The sequence below is a fragment of the Staurois parvus genome, unplaced genomic scaffold (assembly GCF_062004578.1).
Source record: "Staurois parvus isolate SC_StPar_1 unplaced genomic scaffold, SC_StPar_1.0 ptg000136l, whole genome shotgun sequence".
Taxonomy (NCBI): Eukaryota; Metazoa; Chordata; class Amphibia; order Anura; family Ranidae; genus Staurois; species Staurois parvus.
The window spans coordinates 1,191,579-1,216,944 of NW_028317932.1; the positions used below are offsets into that span (position 1 = coordinate 1,191,579).

The 25,366-nt window shown below is 41.2% G+C and overlaps 1 protein-coding gene across 1 annotated transcript in view; it reads left to right on the top strand.

The window, feature by feature from the left end:
- Positions 1–291: 291 nt before the first annotated feature.
- WDR86 (WD repeat domain 86) overlaps positions 292–25,366 on the top strand; it is a 94,256-nt gene continuing 69,181 nt past the window's right edge. Inside the window, exons 1-3 of the mRNA XM_089673119.1 lie at positions 292–683; positions 16,509–16,833; positions 24,246–24,387. Of these exons, the coding sequence (XP_089529245.1) occupies positions 16,605–16,833; positions 24,246–24,387 (371 nt within the window). The 5' untranslated portion in view covers positions 292–683; positions 16,509–16,604. The remainder of the gene's footprint in view (positions 684–16,508; positions 16,834–24,245; positions 24,388–25,366) is intronic.

Consider the following 25,366-nt stretch of genomic DNA (forward strand, 5'->3'; position numbering starts at 1 on the left):
CTCCAGTGATAGTACTATGGTATGGAATTATCTTCAGTAACAGTACTGTGGAAGGAAATTATCTCCAGTGAGGGAGCTGTGGAAGGGAATTATCTTCAGTTACAGTGATGTGGAGAGGATTTATCTCTAGTGAGAGAACTTTGTAAGGCAATTATCTCCAGTGACAGTGCTGAGAGTGAGAGGGAGGTATCTCCAGGGGAGTGTATCAGAATTACTAGTCCTGAGTTGCTCCCCCCACCAGGATAAATGAAGAGCAGTTTACTCACACTCCTCACACACACACTATAGAAGTGAAGCTGCAGTTCTGTTCATACAAGCTAACCATCAATGCCTCTACGGCATCTTCAGTCCCCCCATAAACTGGGCAGGATTGGAGGGAAATCTCATTTATCACTCATTGCTAAGCAGGGCTGCTAGTGATTAAGGCTGCATTTGGAAGAAGAAGAAGAAGCAGCAGCACACAATCTCAGGAGCTGATTATTGAATCCAGACCTGGATGTGCAGTGTTGCAATGTGGTGACCCCCTGGGGGGGTGTACATGTGTGACCCATTGAAGGGGGCTGCGCCTGAGCTCAGAGTTTTGGTCATCTATTCTACAGGAAAGAAACTAGAAAACACTATATCCACAACTAGAGCCTGGCAACTTTCAAGGATAAGAGGAAAGCCATCATTGTCTGAGAAAGGTGAGTGACAAGTATGATGTGTTCCAGGTGACACCTTCGCTCTTTGATGTCCCAGGCACAGTGACAAGGTGACACCATCAGCTTTTTCATGTCTCAATGTGAGTGAAACCAGTTGTTTTGTGTTTACATTTCACAACTTATAATAGGGGACTGTAGAGGAAGTCTATGTTCTGCATTTTGGACATGGGAATTCAATTGAATTATTAGAAACTAATTCTTTATGGTTATAACTTAGGTAAATGTGGCTCTGTTGTGGTACAAATACATCATATTAGGTCTGTAGTCTATTATTTCTTTCTTGTGGAACTACAAGCACCAGATCGTCTTTAGGTTTCATCTTTATTTTTGGTTCTTTGTTTGTTGTGATCCTGCATAGCCAAGCATGGCATAAGCTGCGTGTGGGGTATTCTGTTGGTGTCATGTCAGACTTTATTCATATGGAAAGCTATAAAGCCTGATTAAGGGATTTAAGTTGTCCCAAAAACTTGCATCTTAGGTTAGCCAACACAGGGTGTCACTTAAACTCCAAACTTTTAGCATTTATCGATGGCTAACATGGAACATGACCCTATTGCCACTACTGTGGTACTACAAACCCCAGCAAATCCAACTGCGTTCTTGTCTTCACCCATGGTGGGACTACAAGTTCCAGCGGGCCCCTGAGCCCAGACTTTTCTGTTTTATACATCATATGAAATGGCAGGGACTTACATTTCCATATTATTCAGACACCCCCAGATTTAGACAATACACTAAACTTACAGAGTGAGCCTGCACTTGTGGCTTTTATTTTATATGAAATAACATGGTAGTTTAATAATATTGCTCTTGGTTGCTGAGTCCTGGAATGAACACTGAAAGAACACTGGAGGAGCCCCACGCTGTGCTGACTTTGCACTTCTCTCTGCAGCCCCCTGCATAGATAGCATTGTTCTGTTCTGCAATGTGTCACCCTCTCCCCCCAGCAGTCCAGACTAAGCATTCATTGCACAGCCTCTAGATACTCTACATGTAATTCACAACCTACACAGTGATCATTTATATAGAAAGAGGCTCTGAGCCCAGATCCAGGTGATGCTGATCTGTACAGACACTCACAATGCTGTACACAGCCTGGAAGATTGTAAGATTTTAGCTGAATATGTAAAATAAAAGTGCTCTGTGTGCGCAGTTAGAAGGTGATTTAGTGTGTAGCGCTACACTTTTGTTTTGCACATTCAGTTTGGTGCGGGAACATATTACAGTGGTGTACTGTACCTGCAACACGTGTATATTTTGATTGGGCAACAGAGATTCAGGTACGCACGAAGCTTTTTTTGTTAACAGATTTTAGCTGAACCTACCTGACCTCGGTTGTGATGCTCTGACACCTATTTTGCGAGTATAAGTAGCAAGCCACATTTCAGGATTCTTATGTGTGATTTTTGATTTTACACAAGCCAAAGAGTAAAACAATCATATATTGACACAGCGGGGTTGGTAGCAGGTCCGGGACAAGGGTTGGGCAGGAGGGGCACAAAAGAAAATGTACACCTAGGTAGAATTCCCCTGGAGGTAGAACAACGGTGCTTCAAAGCTCACAGTATCTTCCTGGCACTTTGAGCAGCATAGGAGTATAAGATGAAGAGCCGGCAACTCGTTCTCCCGATAAAAGTACTTTATTCATAAATGGTACAGTGTGCAAGTTACAGCACTTACGCGTTTCAGTAAAAAAAAAAATGAATAAGGTTTTTTTCCAAAACATGTAAGCTGCTGTAGCTTGCACACTGTACCATTTATGAATAAAGTACTTTTATCGGGAGAACGAGTTGCTGGCTCTTCATCTTATACTCCTGGGCAGGAGGGGCAGTTGCCCGGGGCACAGCAGAGCATGGGGGCAGAGAATGAATACAGGGCGGGACAACCATTCTACAACATGCATTTGCAGTGGGGTGTCAGGGCTCCAGGGTATGACCAGAGTATGTGACTGACGCAGGGATACGCAGGCTTCAGATAAGTTATAAACAATATAATTTATTAAAGACTAACAATACAAACATAAACGCAGTGCAATACTAAAACATAACACAGTGCAAACGAACCAAACCACCCACAGATAATACATACAATGCAAGCGTCGTCAGGCAGGCCGGGTCAATAACAATCGGGCAGGTAGGTACAGGGGGAGCAAGCGGAGAATGGTCGGGGTCACAAGCCAGGTTCAGCAGGTAGCGGGCAGCGTGGTACAGAGGGTCAGGCAGAGGGATGGTCAGGAAAGAGCCGGGGTCAGAGCAGGAGAGGGTCAGCGTAATCAGAACAGGCAGAGTTTGGCAACAAGGAAACGTACTAGCAGGAACACAGGAACAGGAACAAGAATGCAGGATTACAAGATACAGGGCCCAGGAAAAACACACACACCAAGGCAAAGCCTGCAGGTCTGGCCATCACTTAAATACACCTGCCTAAGCAGTTTCAGGTGTTTGGCTGGCTGCAGGGTTGAGTCTCTGATTGCTGGGAGCACCCGCTGGCCAGCCCTGGTACTGCAGCCCACCAGGCAGGTGAGTCCCACCATTACTGGTAAGTCCATTCCTAACAGGGGGAGAGGGCGCAGTTCCACATCCTAGCCCTGGGCACTGGATGAACCTGTCCCTGTACTGGTTAGTAGATCCACTAATATAAATACAGCTTTAGCCTATACATGTGGTACTCGTATTACCTTCTACATTTCTCACCAACCTCTCAGGACAGTTTGCAAAGTATACTGCCACAGGTACCCATCGACAGACACAGTTTAAATGAATATTGTTCATTCACATAACAATCTGTATGTTGACATTTGTTAATCACAACAGAATGTCACTATGATAATATCAAACCAGAAAAATTCTTAGGGGCTCATTCACACAGGTGCAGAGAGCTGTGCACTGTAAAAAACAAAGATATCTTTGCACCCAGTTGTACCCCGGTAACTGCACCATCTGAGATTTTACATGCATACACAGATGAATGGCCCTGGATGTACCCTGGTATTAATTTGTACAGGTAATTATACTCCGCACCTGTGATTTCTGGGGCACAGATTGTGTTCGTATTTTACAGCGTTCATCCCTCTGTGCCCATGTGAATGAGACCTAAGCTGAATAAAGGTCTAATTTTAGGTTCCCATTTAGGGGTCTAGTTGTAAATTCTCATACATGACTGTAGTTGTAAGTTCTCATCCATGGATCTAATGGTAAGTTCTCATACATAAGTCTAGTCGTAAGTTCTCATACATGGGTCAGTTGGAAGTTCTCATACTTGAAACTAGTCGTACGCTCTCATACATGGGTCTAGTTGTAAATTCTCATACATGGATCTAATTTAAGTTCCCATACTTACTTACATACTTGTAAGCTTCCCATACAAGGGTCTACTTGTAAGTTCTCATATACTAATTTAGTTGTAGGTTCTCATACATGGGTCAGTTGTAAGTTCACATACTTGAAACTAGTTGTACGTTCTCATACATGGGTCTAGTTGTAAGTTCCCATACTTGAAACTAGTTGTAAGTTATCATACATTGGTCTAGTTGTAAATTCTCATACATGGATCTAATTTAAGTTCCCATACTTGGGTTTAATTGTAAGCTTCCCATACACGGGTCTAGTTGTACGTTCTCATACATGGGTCTAGTTGTAAGTTTGCATACAGTACATGGGTCTAATTGTAAGTACTCATACATGAAACTATTTGTAATTTTCTCATGCATGTGTCTAGTTGTAGGTTCTTATATGTGTGTCTAGTTGTAAGTTCTCATACATGGAACTAGTTGTAACTTTCTCATACATGGATCTAGTTGTAAGTTCTCATACATGGGTTTAGTTGCAAGTTCTCATACATGGATCTAATTGAAAGTTCTCATACCTAGGTCTAATTGTAAGTTTCCCATAGATGGGTCTAGTTGCACGTTTTCATGCATGGGGCTAATTGTGAGTTTTCATACATGGGTCTAGTTGCGAGTGTTCATACATGGGTCTAATTGTGAGTTTTCATACATGGGTCTAGTTGCGAGTTTTCATACATGTGTCTAATTGTACGTTTTCATACATGGGACTAGTAAGCTTTCACACATGGGTCTAATTGTAATTTCTTATACAAGGGTATAACTGTAAGTTCTCATTTTCCGGTATCTTCTACCAAGAATGTCTCAACCCTCAATTGTTCATATATAGGGGTTGATTTACTAATACTGGAGAGTGCAAAATCTGGTAAAACAATCAGTTTCCAGTTTTTTTGCCAAAGCATAACTGAACAAGCTGAAGTTAGAAGCTGATTGGCTGCCATACACAGCTGCACCAGATGACTGCTCCAGTTTTAGTAAATCTCCTCATTTATTACCAACTATTGACCTATGAACTCTGAATTACTTACTACTGACTCTTGCACTTTGCTTTTCCTAATACTGACCCCTGAACTCTGTTACTCCAGAACTCTGGACCTTGTGTTATCACTGACCCCTGCACTTTGTAGTACTTACTACTGGCCTCTGAACTCAGCATTATCTTCTACTGACCTTTGCACTCTGTACTACTTACTACTGACTTCTGAATTCTGCATTACTACTGATCTCTGAACTCTGCATTACTACTTACCTCTAAACTCTGTGTTACTACTGACCTCTGCATAAAGGAGTAAGTAACAGAGTTTAGGGATCATGAATAAGTTATGCTGAGTGAAGGATTACGCAACGCAGAGTTCAGAAGTCAGCAGTAACACAAAGTGTAGCGATCAGTAGTAAGTGACACAGAGTGCAGGGATCAGAAGTAGCAGAGTTCAGGGGTCAGGAATAAGTGATGCAAAGTTCAGAGGTCAGTGTTAAGTAACACAGAGTGCAGGGGTCGGGCATAACTAAAACTGAGGGCAAGGGTTAGGAGTAAGTAACACAGAATGCAAGATTTAGGAACAAGTAATGAAAAGTTCCCTTTCTGCAGGACAGTATGATCCTCCCTCACCAAGTAGGTCTCAGTATACAAGTTTTTTGAAAAGTGTGCATACAGTAAAACAAAAGTTGTGCAAAGTCTTACAGTTAATTTTCTGTAACCCTGTCTGTACTGTGAAGACAGATCTTCGTTATCAGTTGTAATTACGATTGAACACTGTCTGTCCTAACAAAGGGTTAAAGGTGTAGAGGCAGGGCGTCTTGCATTGTATGTTAATGAGGACAGACTCACACTAAAGGCCATAGATGGATCGAAATTTGGCCGGTTGAGCAGGGACTAGTGAATTTTGATCCAAGAATGGACAGGCTAGTTGTATTGAAGTTGATCCATTGATTGACTTCAGTACAACCAGCCCAACAGGTTTTTTTTGTTTGATCACTGTCAGCGGCTATAGACACCGGCAGTGATCATTGTATTCTGACAAAAGCTCCATGAGAGGGATGCCCCCATGAACGCTGAATGTGTTGATGCGAGAATCGAGCAATTTTCATTCCTGCAACCCATGGTTGCAGAAATGAAAATTGCTTACTGTAAGGCCTGCTTACCATTGTTCAAAAAGCCTTGCATTTGGCCATGACACCTTGTGCCGGGAAACATCTAATGGTAAGAAATAGTAAATTTTTTGTAGATAATCTGTGTGAATAGGAACACGTAACAAACATATAGTGGGATTTTCTCACATTTGACTCTAAAAGTGGAAAAGCGCATTAAGACTTTAAGCTGTGAACCAGGTGTGTGAAGGTAAAAACGTAAATGTAGTATTTTAACCACATGCCACAACAAAAGTTCAGATTCATCTGTGCAGAATATGTTTCAGATAATCAAGACAATGGATATGACATTTCTGTGTATAATTATAATATAAGAACGAGCGCTGGAATTATAAGTAAGAAGCAGCTAGCATGAAAGGTAAAAACCCCTGAACCTTCTAAAAGACATATATATAAAACATGCAGCACTGAATAAAATTCATAACAAAGTAGTAAAAAAATGTCAAAATGCCTTTGAGAACGTGCTTTCGCACGAAACATGTCAGGAAGCTGCCCTCAGTGACATACCCACGTGGCTTTCCATATATGGCCCACGGCCATTTTTACTTCTGATCATTATACATTTAGAGCGCTCCTCTTCAAGGATACCATTGATGACAGCTCTAAGCGTTGGCTCCCCCTGGTGTTTATTTGATTGTACTCCAGTTACCTGGTGCGCTGTAATTCCTGCTGAAGCCCACCAGATGATCCTGAGTTCCAGATGCCTAGACGCAGATGACCAGGAGTTGGTCTAAACACTCAAATGCGCTTTTGTATGCGCTATCTGGTTAGTGCAATCTGCATTGACTTACCATACCACCGAAGTCACCGCTGCCAACTAATGATTTAATATTGACTGTCACTTTACGATATACATTTATATGAATCTTTTATATTGCTTATGCATCATAATTATATACGGTACTTACTACTCAATTTTGGGTTATTCACCCTAGAGACGATGATGTTTTTATGATTCACCACCACTGTCACCCTGACATTTTTTTACTACTTTGTTATGGATTTTATTCAGCGCTGCATGTTGTATATATATTTCTGTGTATAGCTGCTTTAAGATGGACAGTTTTTTTTGTTCATCCAGCAGGTAGAACGGAAAGAAAAATGACAGATTCCCAAACTCACATAAGCGAATTGTATGCGGGAATCTTCCCCACTGTGCCATTCTATTCTGACAGCGGGAACTCCCACCACAGAACACTCTGGCTACACTGCAGCCCATTGACTGCAGGCGTTGATCGAATACTGGTTTTCCAACCGAACTGTTTAACAGAAGCCGGTTGTTACCCCCTGTTTTAGGCTAGGTTTACACTTGCAGACTGGTTGCGGGTGAGGAAATCTTGTGGCTTCACAGATGACTTCCTACTTTGCATGTGTGAAGTGTGTTGCGTTTTGTGAATGGGCTGCAGTCCTCTGGGACCTGTTGAGTTTCCCAGAGGGCTCTGGGGGAGGGGGTAATTCCGGCTCAGTATGCCATGGCAAACTGAGCCAAAAGTGGGAAGGGGTAGCTGTCCACACCAGGTACCTGCTCCCCCCTCCTCCCCAAAAGGTGCCAAATGTGGCAGCGAAGGGGGAGGGGGAGGAGGCAACTACTTTTGTGTAGAACTCCGCTTTAAGTACTGTGTATCATAAACTAATGCCATTTTTTTTAGAAAAAAAAATGCAGTTTTAAACATTTTCATCCTTACAGTATCTACATCTCAGAGCTGCTGATCTCCTGCAGCCTCTTTGCTGACACTTCCTGTAGTGATGCCTGCATAGTATTTCCTGGGGAGGGTTTTCTGACAGTGACAGGAATAAATCATGCCTGCATACTGTGTGATGAAAAGACCCTTTTTAGTCTCCATTGGAAGCCTAAATGATATTGTGACAATGCAGCAGAACAGTTAGAAGACAGGAATAGGGTTTAGGAAGGGCTTAAGTAATCGGTCACACTGCTGCGATTTAACATCGTGCGATTTGTGTGCAATTTCTGAAGACTTTATTGCTACTTGTGAAGATTTTCAACAATTTCTTGCAATTTTGCAGTGCGATTTCTATTATATTCTATGTATGTGAAATTGCAATAAAACTGCAGAAAAAGTAATGCAAGAACTACTTTAGAAATCGCACTGCAGCAAATCGCAAATGTTAGGACACTGACATTCATTAGATGCGATTTCAATTTTCAAAATTTAGTGCCCAGTCACCGATGTGGACTTTCATGGCAGGAACACAATGTATTATAATAAAAGCAGCAGATTTAAAAATTTTGTAAATGACTTTTGAAACATGAACATGTTAAAGCCTGTATGAGATTGTAGTGATTGGTTTAGGTCTGTTCAAGCACTCAGTATACACTCTCCGGCTCTGTTCCTGCTTTGTGGTCCATCCCTCAGGACTGTTTTCTCTATCTTACTGCCACTCCTCTCCTCTTCTCTGACTGCCAGGGTTATGGATGTGCCAAAAAACAGGAATGTTTCCCAATCTGATCATAAAATGCCTGATCTGGCAAAAGTTCTAGAACTTTTGTGGTCACTTAAAGTATAACTAAAGGAAAATCTGTTTTTTTTTTTTTGGTTTGGAGTTGTGAGGAGTTAGAAGCACTGCCAGGTTTTTATTGCTGTCCATGACCCTAATTGTCCTGATCTCTAATGTCACCAAGAATGAAAGGAAGGGTAATACAAAATTTTGAGTTGCCACTAGAACAGGAAAAGAAGGAAAATCTTCCAATGGATACAGGTGTTCCCATGACAACTATTTCTTGGAAAGGTTGAGTGTCCAGAACAGGAAGTGAAAGAAATCTCCCTAAGGGGATAAAAAAATACAGTGGTTTGAACCCTCCCTTATGCTACCCCCAATGAATAAAAAGAAAAACATTGGGGTTTAGATATACTTTGAATCTGTCAGGGTATCAACAGTAAGTGAGCTGCTACCATGTGTGTCTTCTGATACCAGCAAAACCTTCTTCATTGTTAAAGTGTTACTAAACCCAGAACCCTGCATTCACTATATCTGGTCTCCCACAGTACACAGAACATGGAAATGCAATTATTTTAGTAAATATAAACTGCTAAATACATTTTCTCATCTGCAGTTAGAACAGTCTTGTGACTTCTATCAGTGTCCAGCAGAGCACAGGTTAAAGCTTGTAGGAGGAGTTTCCATTCTCCCCTGATTGTGTTATGAGGCTATATGACCCCTGACCCAGTGTCTGGACAGTACTGATTGGCCCTGTGCTGATCACATGCACCCTGCCAAAGAAAATAAACTAGCCATACACATTAAACTGAGCATGTGCAGGGTGACATTTTTTCCTATATCAGCCTCTTGTATTGCCCTGTTTAGCAGGACACAGACTGGAGAGGGAAGGACAGCACTGTAATCCACTCAGGCTATACTGTATTGCAATAGTTCAACATCATGACGAAGTAATGGTGGACAACAACTTCCCAGAAGCATGGCTGCACCCCCTCTACGGTTGCCACCTCATCCCTTTAAAACCGAACACATATTAATTACACAGGTACTGGGGCAAACTTAATGCAGGTAAAGCACCAAGTGAGTTTAATTACCACCTTAATCAGCCACAGAACCTGTGTAATTAATACGTGTTCGGTTTTAAAGGGATGAAGTGGCAAACCCTAACCCCCTCCCCCTTTCCATCTTTATTTATTTATTTCAGGTACTTGTATCATAAAGGTAGAATGGCTTCTGGAGGACTCGGACTCTGCAGTGACCCATAAGACATGCCCTGGTGCTTCTTCCAGAGTTGTTGCTGGCTCGGTGCGTCTCAACCTAAGTGATCAATTACAATAGCCAGCAGGAAGTTCTATTCTGACCTGTTTAGTGCTAGGCACTGCGCTGTACCTAACACAAAACATGTCAGGATGGAACTTGTTCCTGCTGGCTATTTAAAAGAAAAAGGAAGATGATTATTTTTCATCTAGGCATGCAGCATTACTGTTGCTGGTACAATTGAGGTCTTGGGAGGAGACAAGCTGAGTCAGCACGTGAGATGCAGTTGTGGAGTGTGGAGCCTGATCTTGCCTGGAGCAGCAATTTCATATATTAAAGTGGCTCTAAAGGCCTGAGGTTTTATGCCTTGATGTATTCTGTGCATTAAAGTGGAACTTCACTCTCTCAATCAACCTTGACTATTCTGAATCCTTATGCTGCTAGCATTATTAAGTAGATGGGAAATAGATCATATTTGCTTGTTTTAAATTGTTGTTTTACATTTCTTTAGTTACTTCCTAGTGTCCATGCCTAGGCTAATGATGCCATACATGCCAATCTGCATAGAAGATAAGTAAGGTTAGGTACCTGGCTTTGATGTCTGGCAGGGGTGAGGGACTATCAAGGACAGAATAACATATCTTCGCCAGGTTGAATGGTCCCATATATGTACTGTATTTTAACTACTTTCCCACCACCCGATGGTAGTAGTACTGCTACAGGGCAGCAGGGCTGTGCAAAATTATGTATATATACGTGATTTGCATTTCCAGGTAGGGGGTGCGCGGGCCTCCCAACCAGTGCCGCTATTGGCATCCCAGGATATCAATCACCGGGTCCTGAACAGCACTCGACAATCGCTGGGTAAAGCTGACGGGAGAGACCTGTGTGTAAACAACACAGGTCTCTCCCCTGTCAGCATGGACATGATGATTTGTATCTCTCTGCACAGCAGAGGGATACAAAACAGCATGTCTCCTTAGTAAAACACAGCACACATAGTAAAACACACACAGCATAGTTAACCCTTTGATCACCCCTCATGTTAACCCCTTCCTGCCCAGTGTCAGTACAGTGTCAGTGCTTTTTATTAGCACTGATCACTGTATTAGTGTCACTGGCGATGTCAGTGGCAGTTAGTCAGTTCCCACCCAGTGTCAGAATGCCCACCACAGTCCCGCTATTAGTCACTGATTGCCACCATTACTAGTATAAAAAAAATAATTCCAGTATATATACACTTATTGGGATTTTTTATAGCAAAGACATGTAGCAGAATACATTTTGGTCTAAATTTATGATGAAATTTTATTTTTTTTATTTGTTTTTTAGCAAAAAGTAAAAAATGTTGTCTTGTTACCAAAACTGTCAGTCTGATTCTGATTATAGCACAAAAAATAAAGTAGCAGAGGTGATCAGATACCACCGAAAGAAAGCTCTATTTGTGGAAAAAAAATTAACGTAACGCAGCGCCGCATTGCAAAAAATATCCTGGTCAGAAAGGGGGGTAAATCCTCTGGAGGGAAAGTGGTGAACTTACAGTTGTGACCAAAATTATTCAACCCCCACTGAAATTGAGTGTTTTGGCCAGTTTGACATTGCTTTTGATCATTCAGTCATCTTGCTTACATTTACATTAAAGAGGCACTTGTAGGTCAGACAAATATAACATAACAGTTATAATGAAATAACCACAAATGTCTTTTCTGTGCTCACAGCATTATCAGTTTTATTCAACCCCCAAGTGACATTCAATCTTAGTACTTAGTACAGCATCCTTTTACAGTTATAACAGCTTTTAAACGTGAAGCATAGCTTGACACAAGTGTCTTGCAGCGATCTACGGGTATCTTCGCCCATTCTTCATGGGCAAAGGCCTCCAGTTCAGTCACATTCTTAGGCTTGCGCACTGCAACTGCTTTCTTTAAGTCCCACCAGAGGTTCTCAATCGGATTTAAGTCTGGTGACTGCGATGGCCACTCCAAAATGTTCCAGCCTTTCCTCTGCAACCATGCTCTAGTGGACTTGGAGGTATGCTTGGGATCATTGTCCTGTTGAAAGGTCCAACGTCTCCCAAGCCTCAGGTGTGTGACGGACTGCATCACGTTTCCATCCAATATCTCCTGGTACTGAAGAGAATTCATGGTACCTTGCACACGCTGAAGCTTCCCTGTACCTGCAGAAGCAAAACAGCCCCAAAGCATGATTGACCCTCCACCATGCTTCACAGTAGGCAAGGTGTTCTTTTCATCATAGGCCTTGTTCTTCCTCCTCCAAACATAGCGTTGATCCATGGGCCCAAACAGTTCTAATTTTGTTTCATCAGTCCACAGAACACTATCCCACAACTTTTGTGGTTTGTCCACATGGCTTTTGGCATACTGCAGTCGACTCTTCTTATTCTTTGGAGACAGCAAGGGGGTACGCCTGGGAGTTCTGGCACGGAGGCCTTCATTACGCAGTGTGCGTCTTATTGTCTGGGCTGAAACTTCTGTACCCACATCTGACAAATCTTTTCTCAGTTCCTCAGCAGTCACACGGGGACTTCTCTCCACTCTACGCTTCAGGTAGCGCACAGCAGTCGAAGTCAGCATCTTCTTTCTGCCACGACCAGGTAGCGTTTCAACAGTGCCCTTTGCCTTGAATTTGCGAATGATGCTTCCTAAGGTGTCTCTTGGTATGTTTAACATCTTTGCAATCTTCTTATAGCCATTGCCCTTCCTGTGAAGAGAAATCACCTCTTCTCTTGTCTTCCTGGACCATTCTCTTGCCTTCACCATGTTTGTAACCACACCAGTAAATGTCTAGAAGGAGCTGAGTATCACAGTCATTTTAAAGCTGCCTAATTGGTGCTTATTATGCTTGATTGCTGCTCGGTGACATCCACAGGTGTTTTCAATACCTGATGGAAAGCACCTGTATGAACCTCTGTTCTTCAGAGTGGTAGTCTTTAAGGGGTTGAATAATTGTGGCAATGAAGAAACCACATAAGAACCATTTACTACTGTATTACATAAACAATTGATGTCATTTTAGTTGCATTTGGGTAGTTACAACGTCCTTGTAGGATTTGATTCTGAATACAATTCCAAATGTACACTATAGTCCCTAAACCCCTTTACAGCATTGGGGGTTGAATAATTTTGGTCACAACTGTAGTTACAGTCTTACATTTCTATTTTAAACAACCACTTGGCATATAATATGTACCTCATATGAAGGTTGTTAACGTGTGCTGCATGTTGACCATAAGGAAAACATTCACTTTTATCCCAGGGAGTAATTGCTTCAGATAATTCAAAGTGACAATTAAAAGAAAACAAACAAAAAGAAATAAGCTATCCTAGGCATCTGACAATAAAAATGAAACATAAAACATCCCCAACAAACTCTTTATTTTATCAGTTAGCAGAAGTTTAATTTTCTTGACTGTCAGTATTAGCGAATCACTGTTTTCCTGCCAAAAATAATACAACTTTTTGCATTTTCCTGAGTAGAACAAATATAAAATAAAAATGTTATTATGTTGACTTATGAACTCTTTGCATGCATAACCTCTTGGATGTTCTTCTAGAAAGCATTCCTGTTATAATTATACATCTATATAATGCAGACAGTGACCTGAAATAACTTGGTAGGATAATCTGCAAAGTAGTACAAATCTAATCAGAACTATTAGAGTGATATAATTAGATTTACTAATGTACTTGTCTGCTATGCCATATTATTCAATATGCGCTGTAATTGTCACTATTTATCTAGTGTCTAATGTTTTAACATTATATAATTACAGTACCTATACTGCACATTAGTGGTCTCCAAACTGTGGCCCTTTGTCTAGCTTTTTTTGGGACACTATTCTTTCCACTGACATTAACAATAGGGGATAATTCCTCTCACTGTCACCAACAATGGAGCAATATATCCTGCCACTGATCCCAACAGTAGGGTACTATTTCTCCCACTGACACCAACAATGCGGCACTATTCCTCCCACTGACACTAATAATGGGGCACTATTCCTCCCACTGACACCAATGATGGGGCACTATTCCTCCCACTGACACTAATAATGGGGCACTATTCCTCCCACTGATACCAATAATGAGGTACTATTCCTCCCACTGACACCAATGATGGGGTTCTATTCCTCTCACTGCCATCAATAATGAGGTACAATTCCTCTCAATGACACCAATGATGAAGCACTATTCCTTTCACAGACACAAATGATGGGGCATCGATACCAATGCCAGTATATATCTTACTTCCACTGGCCATAGTCTTGCCCCTCTAAAGTCTGAAGGATTGTAACCTGGCCCTTTGTTTAGAAAGTGTGGAGATACCTGCTGTACATTATTGATGAGTCATACTACTACCTGCTTTCTCCTTCTCATTCATTCAGCTGATCATTTTTTTTTTAAATCATGCACAATAGTACTTTAGCATGATCCCATGACCTGAAATAAAGAATACCACCACTTCCACCATTGTAAGGCTCTGGATTTAGACCTATAGTCCAATGATCAGATCTCTAAAGAGATCTCTATTTCAACCCCAGGGAAACCGAATTATGCAGTATATGTGATTTAAGCCTTTCAAAATAGTACCAGTGACATAAAACACACTCAGTAAAAATGAAAAAGGGAATTAACAATAAATATCTTGGTCACCCCATCTGGACCCCACTGCCTTTTGTTGCTGGTGTAACGGTTTGTACACCATAATACACAGCCCCAAAGCAGGTATCCATCATAATGCTCACAACAGCAAGCACTCATTGGTCAGCCCAAGCCAATGACACCGCTGACCAATAAGAAGCACTTGCCATTGCAAGTATTATGATGGATAATAACTCTGGGGCTGTGTATACAGGTGAAACTCGAAAAATTAGAATATCATGCAAAAGTTCATTTATTTCAGTAATGCAACTTAAAAGGTGAAACTAATATATGAGATAGACTCATTACATGCAAAGCAAGATGGTTCAAGCCGTGATTTGTCATAATTGTGATGATTATGGCTTACAGCTCATGAAAACCCCAAATCCACAATCTCAGAAAATGAAAATATTACATGTAATCAATAAAACAAGGATTGTACATAGAACAATATCGGACCTCTGAAAAGTATAAGCATGCATATGTACTCAGTACTTGGTTTGGCCCCTTTTGCAGCAATTACTGCCTCAATGCGGCGTGGCATGGAAGCTATCAGCCTGTGGCACTGCTGAGGTGTTATGGAAGACCAGGATGCTTCAATAGCGGCCTTCAGCTCTTCTGCATTGTTCGGTCTCATGTCTCTCATCTTTCTCTTGGCAATGCCCCATAGATTCTCTATGGGGTTCAGGTCAGGCGAGTTTGCTGGCCAATCAAGCACAGTAATCCCAGGGTCATTGAACCAGGTTTTGGTGCTTTTGGCAGTGTGGGCAGGTGCCAAGTACTGCTGGAAAATGAAGTCAGCATCCCCATAAAGCTCGTCTGCAGAAGGAAACATGAAGTGCTCCAAAATCTCCTGGTAGACGGCTGCGTTGACCCTGGATTTAATGAAGCACAGTGGACCAACACCAGCAGATGACATGGCTCTCCAAATCAACACAGAGTGTGGAAACTTCACACTGGACTTCAAGCATCTTGCAGTGTGTGCCTCTCCATTCTTCCTCCATACTTTGGGTCCTTGGTTTCCAAATGAGATGCAAAAGTTGCTCTCATCAGAAAAGAGGACTTTGGACCACTGAGCAACAGACCAGGTCTGTTTTTCTTTAGCCCAGGTAAGACACTTCTGACGTTGTTTGTTGTTCAGGAGCGGCTTGACAAGAGGAATACGACATTTGAAGCCCATGTCCAGGATCCGTCTGTGTGTGGTGGCTCTTGATGCACTGACTCCAGCCTTACTCCACTCCTTGTAAAAGTCCCCAATACTTTTGAATGGCCTTTTCCTGACAATCCTCTCCAGGCTGCGATCATCCCTGCAATCATCCCCACATAACTTTCTATTAATGTGCTTTGATACAGCACCTTGGGAACATCCAACTTCTTTTGTAATTACCTTTTGAGGCTTTCCCTCCTTATGGAGGGTGTCAATGATGGTTTTCTGCGCAATTGTCAGGTCAGCAGTCTTTCCCATAATTGTGATTCCTACTGAACCAGACTGAGAGACCATATAAAGGCTCAGGAACCCTTTGCAGGTGTTATTGCTTAATTAGCTGATTAGAGTGGGACACTTTGAGCCTAGAATATTGCACCTTTTCACAATATTCTAATTTTTTGAGATTGTGGATTTGGGGTTTTCATGAGCTGTAAGCCATAATCATCACAATTATGACAAATGAACTATCTTGCTTTGCATGTACTGAGTCTATCTCATATATTAATTTCACCTTTCAAGTTGCATTACTGAAATAAAGGAAGTTTTGCGCGATATTCTAATTTTTCGAGTTTTACCTGTAGAGTAGAGAGAGCTACACCAGCAGCATGGGGCATAATGGCCACTATACACTAATCAATGAGAAGAGGCCAATGAATGTGCAAAACTCATAACTTCACCAATGCGATACTTTCTTGCATCCTTGCTAACGTTTTTTCTTTATTTCTTTAAATCAGGGTTTAGTGGCTGCAGATCATTTGTCACAATGTAGAAGATCCAAGTATGAGCTGGAAAATGCTGTCTTCTCCTTTCACATTGGAGTGGTGAACCCAATGAGTCCTCCTCCCTCTGCCACTGCCCATGCTGGGCTCCAGAGAATGGGGAGCAATAGCTCCACTTTTACTACAACCAATTCTCTGATTAAAATCTGTAGAGATCACAAGGGAGGAATCAACTGGATGAGCTTGAGCCCTGATGGGTGTCACCTGCTGACTGCCAGTGAGGATTGCACAGCCCGTCTATGGAGAACATCTGACAATCAGTGCTGCAAGTTGCTGCAAGGTAAGTCTGCACCACTACTTCACCTAATCGAATGATTGCTCATTGTCATAGAATCTGTAGGCTCTATCCAATCCTTATCAGTGTAGCAATGGAAGGTTGTTGGACATTGGGAGGCAATACAACCTGCACACATATAGAGCACATTCACTCTCACAGCCTCTGAATACACATTGACACTAAGGCAGGCCATATATTATGCAATTTTCTTCTTTCAGCCTGTGGTTAATTCCCACATAAACACAGTCAGTCTCCCTGCCAGGAGAACACAATGATTATTGCCAGCAGCTATAGTTGCTGGCAATAATCACACGCTAAAGATCAGACATGCTGATTGTACCCAAGTTCATCGATGGATCGAATCTCAGCCAGTCTGAACCAGCTAAGATTTGATGCATTAATGGCTGGCTTAAGCCATAGCATCACACTAGTTAAATGGTGATATATAGCTATAAATGCATTCTAATACTTAAAATTACTGCTAAGATCACATGGAGCAATTGGAACATATGAGATGACCTGGCAGCCCATTGCATTGCCTTGATTGTACACTATGGGGTTGATTTACTAAAGGCAATTAGGGTGTTTTGCTTTGCAAGGTTATGATCACTTTACAATTACATTTTTTTCTTAGCTTAGTGAACATGGTAAAAATTCACTTTGTAAACAATAACTATTCATAAGCCAAGAAAAAATACATGTAAAAAAACCCTGTATTTTAGCCTCCTGGATGAGAGAAACCATCAGAGCTTCACCTCATTCACTAAGCTAAGGGAAAACCTGCTTGCAAAGTGAAAATTCCTTTGCATAGTGAACAACTTATTTGCCTCTAGTAAACCAACCCCTATGGACAGACCTTGTCCCAATCCATTGTTCAGGAGACAGTAATAAGCAATTCAGATGTTAGAGTTAAGCTGAGTTAGTGTTGAGTTGAGTTAGTGTTGCGTTATGTTTAGAGATGGGAAGGCTTTTTTCCCCCGTTTTTTTCCCAAAGCCGTTTTTTGTTTTTGAAAATTGAAAAAAAAGTGGAAATATTTTCTTTTACAATGATAAATAGACCTATGACACAGCATCCAAACTATATAACATGAAGACCTTAATAAAAGATTTCTGAGACTATATATAAAATCCTAAATTATTGCAAGTTCTCTTAGCTTAAGACAAGCAAATCTTGGAATACTATTCAAGGAACACTGTACTTCTCAATGCAGTTCTCTAACAAGAGAAATACTGTATGTATTTCTGCCACTATGGGGCACTGCAGGGGAAAGGCTCCAGTTTAGTTTTCTTGTGGGCTCCATCTTGTACCTCCTACAGTTGGGTGATTGTTGGTATACAGTAGATGATAGTTTCTGTCCTTTCAGGCCTTGATTGACAGGTAAGAGGGTAAATTTGTCAAATCGGTTTCTCTTTATAACCTTTACATGATTCATATTAATGTTCTCCACCATCACAGTATAATGTTTACTTATAGTCTGCTCAGTAAATAGTGTTTTATTTTCCTCATCTCAGTAAAGTGGCGAGACCAACATCTAGCGTTTGAAAAATTCCCACAGTGCAATTTTGGCAAAGTGCAAAGCTGCAATTTGCAAAGATTGTGAGAAGAAATATTCTTTTCCAAATGCTACAAGGATGACAAAACACATCATTGCATGCCAGAGGTGCCGTAAAGACATTTAATTTTTTTTTTTTCAATCTTTCAGAAAATTTCCATTTTTTCCGGAATAAAACGGGAAAAACGTTTTTTTTTCTTATGGCTGAAAAATTTCCAGAAATTTTTACATTTCTAGTTATGTTAGACTTGAATCAAAGAAAAGAGGGTTGAAAGGTGTTAATGTCCCATTTGAGTCTGTCACCTGGGTCACATGAGAATGACCAATAGGACTCAGCACTACATGGTAAGGTAGATGTTCCCACGATGCTTGTTCTTAGGAAGATTGCCCTCTACATTCCTTTGATGCTGGGAATTATCTTGCCTAGAAATCTAATTTTTTTTAGTTATCAAGGGTAGTATGACCATTTGAATTTGTTTTTCTAGTTTCAATATGCCATCTAGCTTTCCTAATAGCCTCAGCTGCACATAATCCAGAATATATCCTATAATAAATGGTCCCAAAATCTTAGGCTAAATGTAGAGGGCAATATTCCTAAGAATAACTAATGTGGGCATCTACCGGTTCCTTTTGTGCTGGGTTCTGTTGCTTTTACTCATGCAACCCATGGAACTAAAGCAGGTCTTCTACAGTTAACACCTTTCATCCCTCTTCTCACTCAACTCTAACCCAGTGTTTCTCAACTCCAGTCCTCATGGACCCCCAACAGGTCATGTTTTCAGGATTTCCCTCAGATGAAACAGCTGTGGTAATTACTAAGGCAGTGAAACTGATCAAATCACCTGTGCAAAATAATGGAAATCCTGAAAACATGACCTGTTGGGGGTCCATGAGGACTGGAGTTGAGAAACACTGCTCTAACCTAACTTTAACTTCTGCATTGCTTATTACTGCCTCTTGCTTGCTGATTTGTATGAGGTCAGTCCATTTGTAGCCACCCTCACTCTAGGATTAGTCAGTCTATGGCATCCCAAAATTTTCAGCAGGTCAGCATTTTCTCCAAGACCATTCCAAATGGCTACATGTTTTACAGAAAACACTGGTCGATAGGGGAACTATCTGTCCTTGTCCCTACTGCTAACCTCCTAGACTCACAGTGATGTCTGTTACCCACTTAGGTATTGTTTCACTTTGACGTATGCCTAAAAGTATTGACAAAAACACTTGATGCATTTGCACACTCATTATCTCATGCAAATACATTGGTGAACTTATCTACAGTGTTTTTGCTGATAATTCTAGAGCTCACCAATAACATTGCCATAAAAAATAGATACAGTAAATGCAATATGCAGTCAATTGAACTTGTGATCCAAGAACACGTTGGTGGTCTAATCCTGATTTGCAGATATAATTACGTAGAGTGTTATAAAAGGACACTGCAATTTTCTTATAAAGCTGTACTGTATATTAAACCTGGCTGAGAGACAGGGAGATTTCTCTCCAGAGATTATTTCCCCAAGTTTTTTCCAGTTGACAATTCCAGAAGCGGAATGTTACTTTAATCAGGTTTCATTATATAATTAAAAGCTTGTTCTGTTATTGCGCCAGAACACTATCTTGGCAAGAGTCTCTCACTTTCAGCTGACATCAGACCTGGGTTTTATATACAAGCTTGTACTGCATAGTAATTGAATTGACATTTGAATTGAATGAGGACATGGAAGGATCAGAGACTTAAAACTACGTGGCAAGGTTGGGAAATACCACGCTGTAATTTGGCAGCTTGGTAAGGAGAAGAGTTTTTTTAAATAAATCTGTTAAATGATCTACCGTGTTATTGAATAAATACAGCATCTGATGCAAAATAAGCAGAAGTCATATTTTATGATAAATTGTGATAAATTATACTCGTGAGCCACAAATGAGATACCCCCCTTAACGTGATAAATAATAATCTAAGACCATGTACAACTATTAGTGCTGCAGCACTATACACACTGCTCATGAACTGTGTTAGAACCTGTAACATATATAGATATATATCACTATTTATGTTTCATATTTTATGATAAATCCATTTTCAGTGGCCATTCCAAAGCACAGTTCTGGCACAAACAAATTTAGCAGTAAAGGGAGAAACTGATGTGTTGTGTAAAAGTGAATTCTGGCAGATTTAGGACTTTTTTGAGTTTGAACCATTTTGTGGTCACGAGCTTTAGATGGTTGCCGGTTTTATCTGTCACTCTGTTCCCCACAATTGGATACCAAGTGTGACCATAGACCGTTGTATATCTCTGCAAAAAAAAGCTGGTATGAGAGCAATCTTCCTGTCTTTACATGAATTTTCTGAACACTAGGACCCGATAGTGACAGTTGAGTATATGATCCTTTCCTAAGCTCCATAACAGATAAGCTAGAAGATCTTCTTGTAAGCAAATGACCACCTTGACCACTTAAGAGAAAAGTATGGGCTGTAGAAAAAAAAATATACTCACCTAGGTTGCTTCATCTGTCCCCTGTCTTCTCTGCACAGAGAACTGGGTGATCAAACACTGTGATCGCTCAGTTCTCCCTCTGCACTTTGATGTCAGTCACCAGCTCTCTACTCTGCCCCCCCCCCCCCCCGTGCTCACTGGAGTGCTGGGCTGTGGAGGGGGCAAGAGGGGCTGGCTCAGACTCTCAGAGGCTCACTGAGAGGCTGAACCAGCTGCCAGTCCAGGCGTCTGGGTGGATCTTGACCATATGGTCAGGATCTTTTCAGAGCCTGGACTTGCTCAGTGATGTCAGCTGGCAGCGGGCTTCAGTCCATTGATGCCCATTGATGTCTGAAATCGGGTTACCGTAGTGCACTTCTGTGATCCATAGGAGAAGTACAACCAAAAAAACCTTGGCACAAGTAATCACAAGTAATGCTTGACATAGGAGAATTGCTTGTAATTATTGCCTGATTTCCGGGAATTCTTGGGGAAGCCATAGATTTAACAATTTTCTTTCCTTCCACCACGGGTGAAAGGAAATAAATTTGCTACATATCCAGTGTTGATGGGGGAAATCTCTCTCTCAGCCCCATTGTGTTCTGCTGGCTGTAAGCCTTCCCTGCTAGCAGAACACAATGATTACTGCTAGTGGCAGTGATTGCATGCAAAAAATCCGTCAGTAGGGCTGTACTGACGTCAATCACTGGATCGACTTCAGTAAAACCAGCCTTCTCATAGATGGATCAAATTTTGTCCATTCCCTGCTGGACCATTGAAGATTCAATCCATCTTTCAATAAGGCAATGTGAAGTGCAAGGTAATCCCAACATGCGGTACCCCATAGCAAGCACTCCCAAAACCGCACTCCACCTCTGAATCCAAGCACAAGGTAGGTGTAATAGTCAGTGTTGTAGCCTGGGGTGCTGACCCCCAACAAGTGATACTAATCCAAGATAGGCAGGTATGCAAGAGAAGCTTACGTGTTTTGGCAAACAGCCTTAATCATAGCAAGTGCTATGCCAGTAGCAAGCACCTGGAAATTATTAAGATATCTCCTTACAGTAAGCTGAAATCTGATAGCATAATCAAATTAGAAAATATTGTCATGTTTGTTGCTGACATGCACAGTCTAATAAAAGCATGGGCTGGGACAGATTTGTGCAAACGCTTTGATGGGTTGTCCATGTTAAAGTGACACTAAACTCTTGTTTAAAAAAGAAAATGCTATTCAAATTTATATTCTTAGCTCATTAAAGTCTCTTCTGTTGCTCTCAGCCACCACCAAAACTCCACATTCCTTTTGTTGTTGCTGTGATCCGACTTCTTGTTAGAAGATGTCTGTGTTCTTTCTCCATAGCCCCGCTATATGTAGGAACATACCCACCCACACTTGCTCGCTCCAGAGAAGGACTGTGGCCTAGGGGGTTTGTAGTAAGCGTAGAGCAGCTCACATAACTGCAAATAACATACACTGCTCATTTCAAACAAAAATGAAGGGGGAAAGGAGATGTTTGGCAGCTCACTAAGAACATTACAAAAAGCAGAAAAACACAGCAAGAAATTATTTCATGAAAAATGGATCACAGGGTGGTTGTGTATAGGTTACATTGGAGAATGTATCAGTGGTTCATATAGTGAACTCGGTGTAGAGTTATTCATCCTGAGGTCATCACAGAGGACAAGGGGACACTCTTTACGTCTGGAGGAAAAGAAATTTAATTTCCAAACACGGAAAGGTTTCTTCACAGTAAGAGCTGTGAGAATGTGGAATAGACTCCCTCAAGAGTTGGTTCTGGCCAGCTCAGTGGATTGCTTTAAAAAAGGCCTGGATTCTTTCCTAGATACACAGACTACAACTGGTTACTAACATTTATAAGTAAGGTTGATCCAGGGAATATCTGATTGCCTCTCGGGGGATCAGGAAGGGATTTTTTTCCCTGCAGGAGCAAATTGGTTCATGCTTTGCTGGGTTTTTTTGCCTTCCTCTGGATCAACTGTGGGTGTAGGATTATAACTTTTTTTTTTAATTATTATTTTTTTTATGGTTGAACTGGATGGACTTTTGTCATTTTTCAGCCAGACTAACTATGTAACTATGTAAAAATAAGGATATAGTTTAGTGTCATTTTAACGTGTAGCCCTGGACAAAGCATTCTTTTGTATTGGATGGAGTGAGGAAGGTAAAGTCCTTTTGGTAGGTCGTAGTTGTTTTCTGTGTTTTTTAGGACCTGTTACATAGTGACCACAAACTGAAGAATGCACTTACCTTCTGTCGAGTATATCCGTATTTTCCCTTATAATAGGAACCATTCAGCCACACATAATAGAACTGGCTTAGCAATATTTATATTTATAACATGTAATAGTTTACATTGGCAGGACTTTAATGCCTTTGTGTGTAGTAAACTCACAGGCTGCGGGACTCTTGTAGGCCCGATATGCACAGCTCCAGTGGCAGCGGAGACTCGGGGTGTGCCAGAGGTGAAGTGGTCACTGTGAGTTCATCTGTTCCCTCTGTTGTATTACAGTCTACGCTATTACAGTCTGTGCTCTGCCTGCACTACCATTTTGTGGCTTAGGGTGCACAATACTACATTCTCTATATTGAGAAAATAATGAACACAACTGCAAAGCCAAAATCTCGGTCTTTCTGACATTGTTTATATAATCATGAAGAATAAGAACTCAGCATAATACATCTACTGAAGAAAAACAATCAAAATAAAGTAGAACTGAAGACAAAACTTTTTTTTGGGGAGGGTTATAAACCCTGTCAGTTTTTTTTTTGCCATCTGAGTCCCATTGGGGGATTTCCCTTCACTTCCTGTACCATAGCTTAACCCCACAGTACACAAATATGCGGCCTGTCAATCGGTGGGCCTTGATGCCAAGAGGCCGCATATTTGCCTGCTGGATTGTAAACAAACGTGCTGAGAGCTCGCGCTTTGCAATGTCCCAGCACAATTGGCACCCCGTAATGGAAAGCTCCCAATTGCAACTTGTGATCGGGAGCTTTCCGATCATGTCAGCCAATCATGGCGGTCATAGGTTCATAAACCCTGCCCAGTCTCCTGGCATCAGAAACCCCTTAAATGGCTGAAAGGTTAAGGGGTTAAATAGGAAATCCCTCCAAAATGAGTGAAATTCATGGTTGTCATGAGTGTCATCAGGACCAGTGTCCCCATTGGAAGATTTCTGTTTTATTTCTCAAAATCTGAGGTTCACTTTCACATTCGGTGACAACGATCACTATGACAATAGGAAGCTGAAAACCTATATCAACATTAATAAGGTTCCATAGTAAACAATGTATGGAGATCAGGCAGTGTATCAAGCTGTCATGACACCTCTCTTTGTTCTTCTTGCATGTATTTGGTTGTAGGACACAGCAGCTACATCACCTTTTGTCATCTGGAGAATGAGGTGGCATTCACATGCAGTGCAGACCACTCGGCGAGAAAGTGGGAGGTAGCAACGGGACAGTGCCTGACCATGTACACAGGACACACGTCCATTGTTAATAGGTGGGTAAGCCAGCCCTGGACCAGCTGTCATAATGTTTGCTAGCTGTGATTTGCATGGGTGCAACGTGGGAAGTCTTCTTTGTTCTTTGTCAGTATAATTACCAGCAGTTGCCCCCACTGGTATTCTGAGTCATCCATCAGCAAAACTTTTAAGTGGAATATTGTCTAACTGGCCCAGACATTCATATACACACATCATGTAGGGTTTTTTCAGTACTTCAATGGATTAGTCCATTCAAAACGGATATGTCAGTTTTTGATAATATGATGAAGAACTAAAGCTCAGTTAAAGTCACAGAAATTATTATAAATTATATAAAACCCTTCTTTTCAGTGCTAACAAAGGATACTTGTGCTTAAAACCACTGCTTCCTCCCTCCTCCTACCTGTGCTGTATAGTGCTGGTATAAAAGATCTGTTTAAATACCTTTTATTTGTAAATACCTTAATATATAGGTATGCTTTATTTTGTTGAAAAATCACCCCCTAGCATTTCTATCCATGGACATCTTGTGTAAGGGCAGAGGATTCATGTAGCATTTACTTCATGGAATCTATCTGCATTAGCTCAAGCATGCAGGCAGGAGGGTGTACTTGTATTTCAATCCACTCTGGTCTGGTCACATGATGCAGAAGTTTCGGCTCCCCTGTGTCATGGTTTGCTCAACAAGGGGCTGAATTCTAGAAGCCATCACATCTCCCACCATCTTCCATTGCCCATCCACTGTTGATGCTCCCTCCTGTACCCTGCAGGTAGCTGGAGCTTCCATGTCATGTGACCAGACCACAGCAAATTGAAATAAGATGTTTACAGAGATGTTTTTGCCAGCACTATACAAAATAGATAGGGAAAGAAGAGAAGCAGTGATTTTAAAGTGGAACTGAACTCTCTCAATCAACATTAACTATTTAAATCCTTATGAGTAAATAGATAGGAAGGTATATTATATTTACTTGTTTTAAACTTTTTTTTTACATT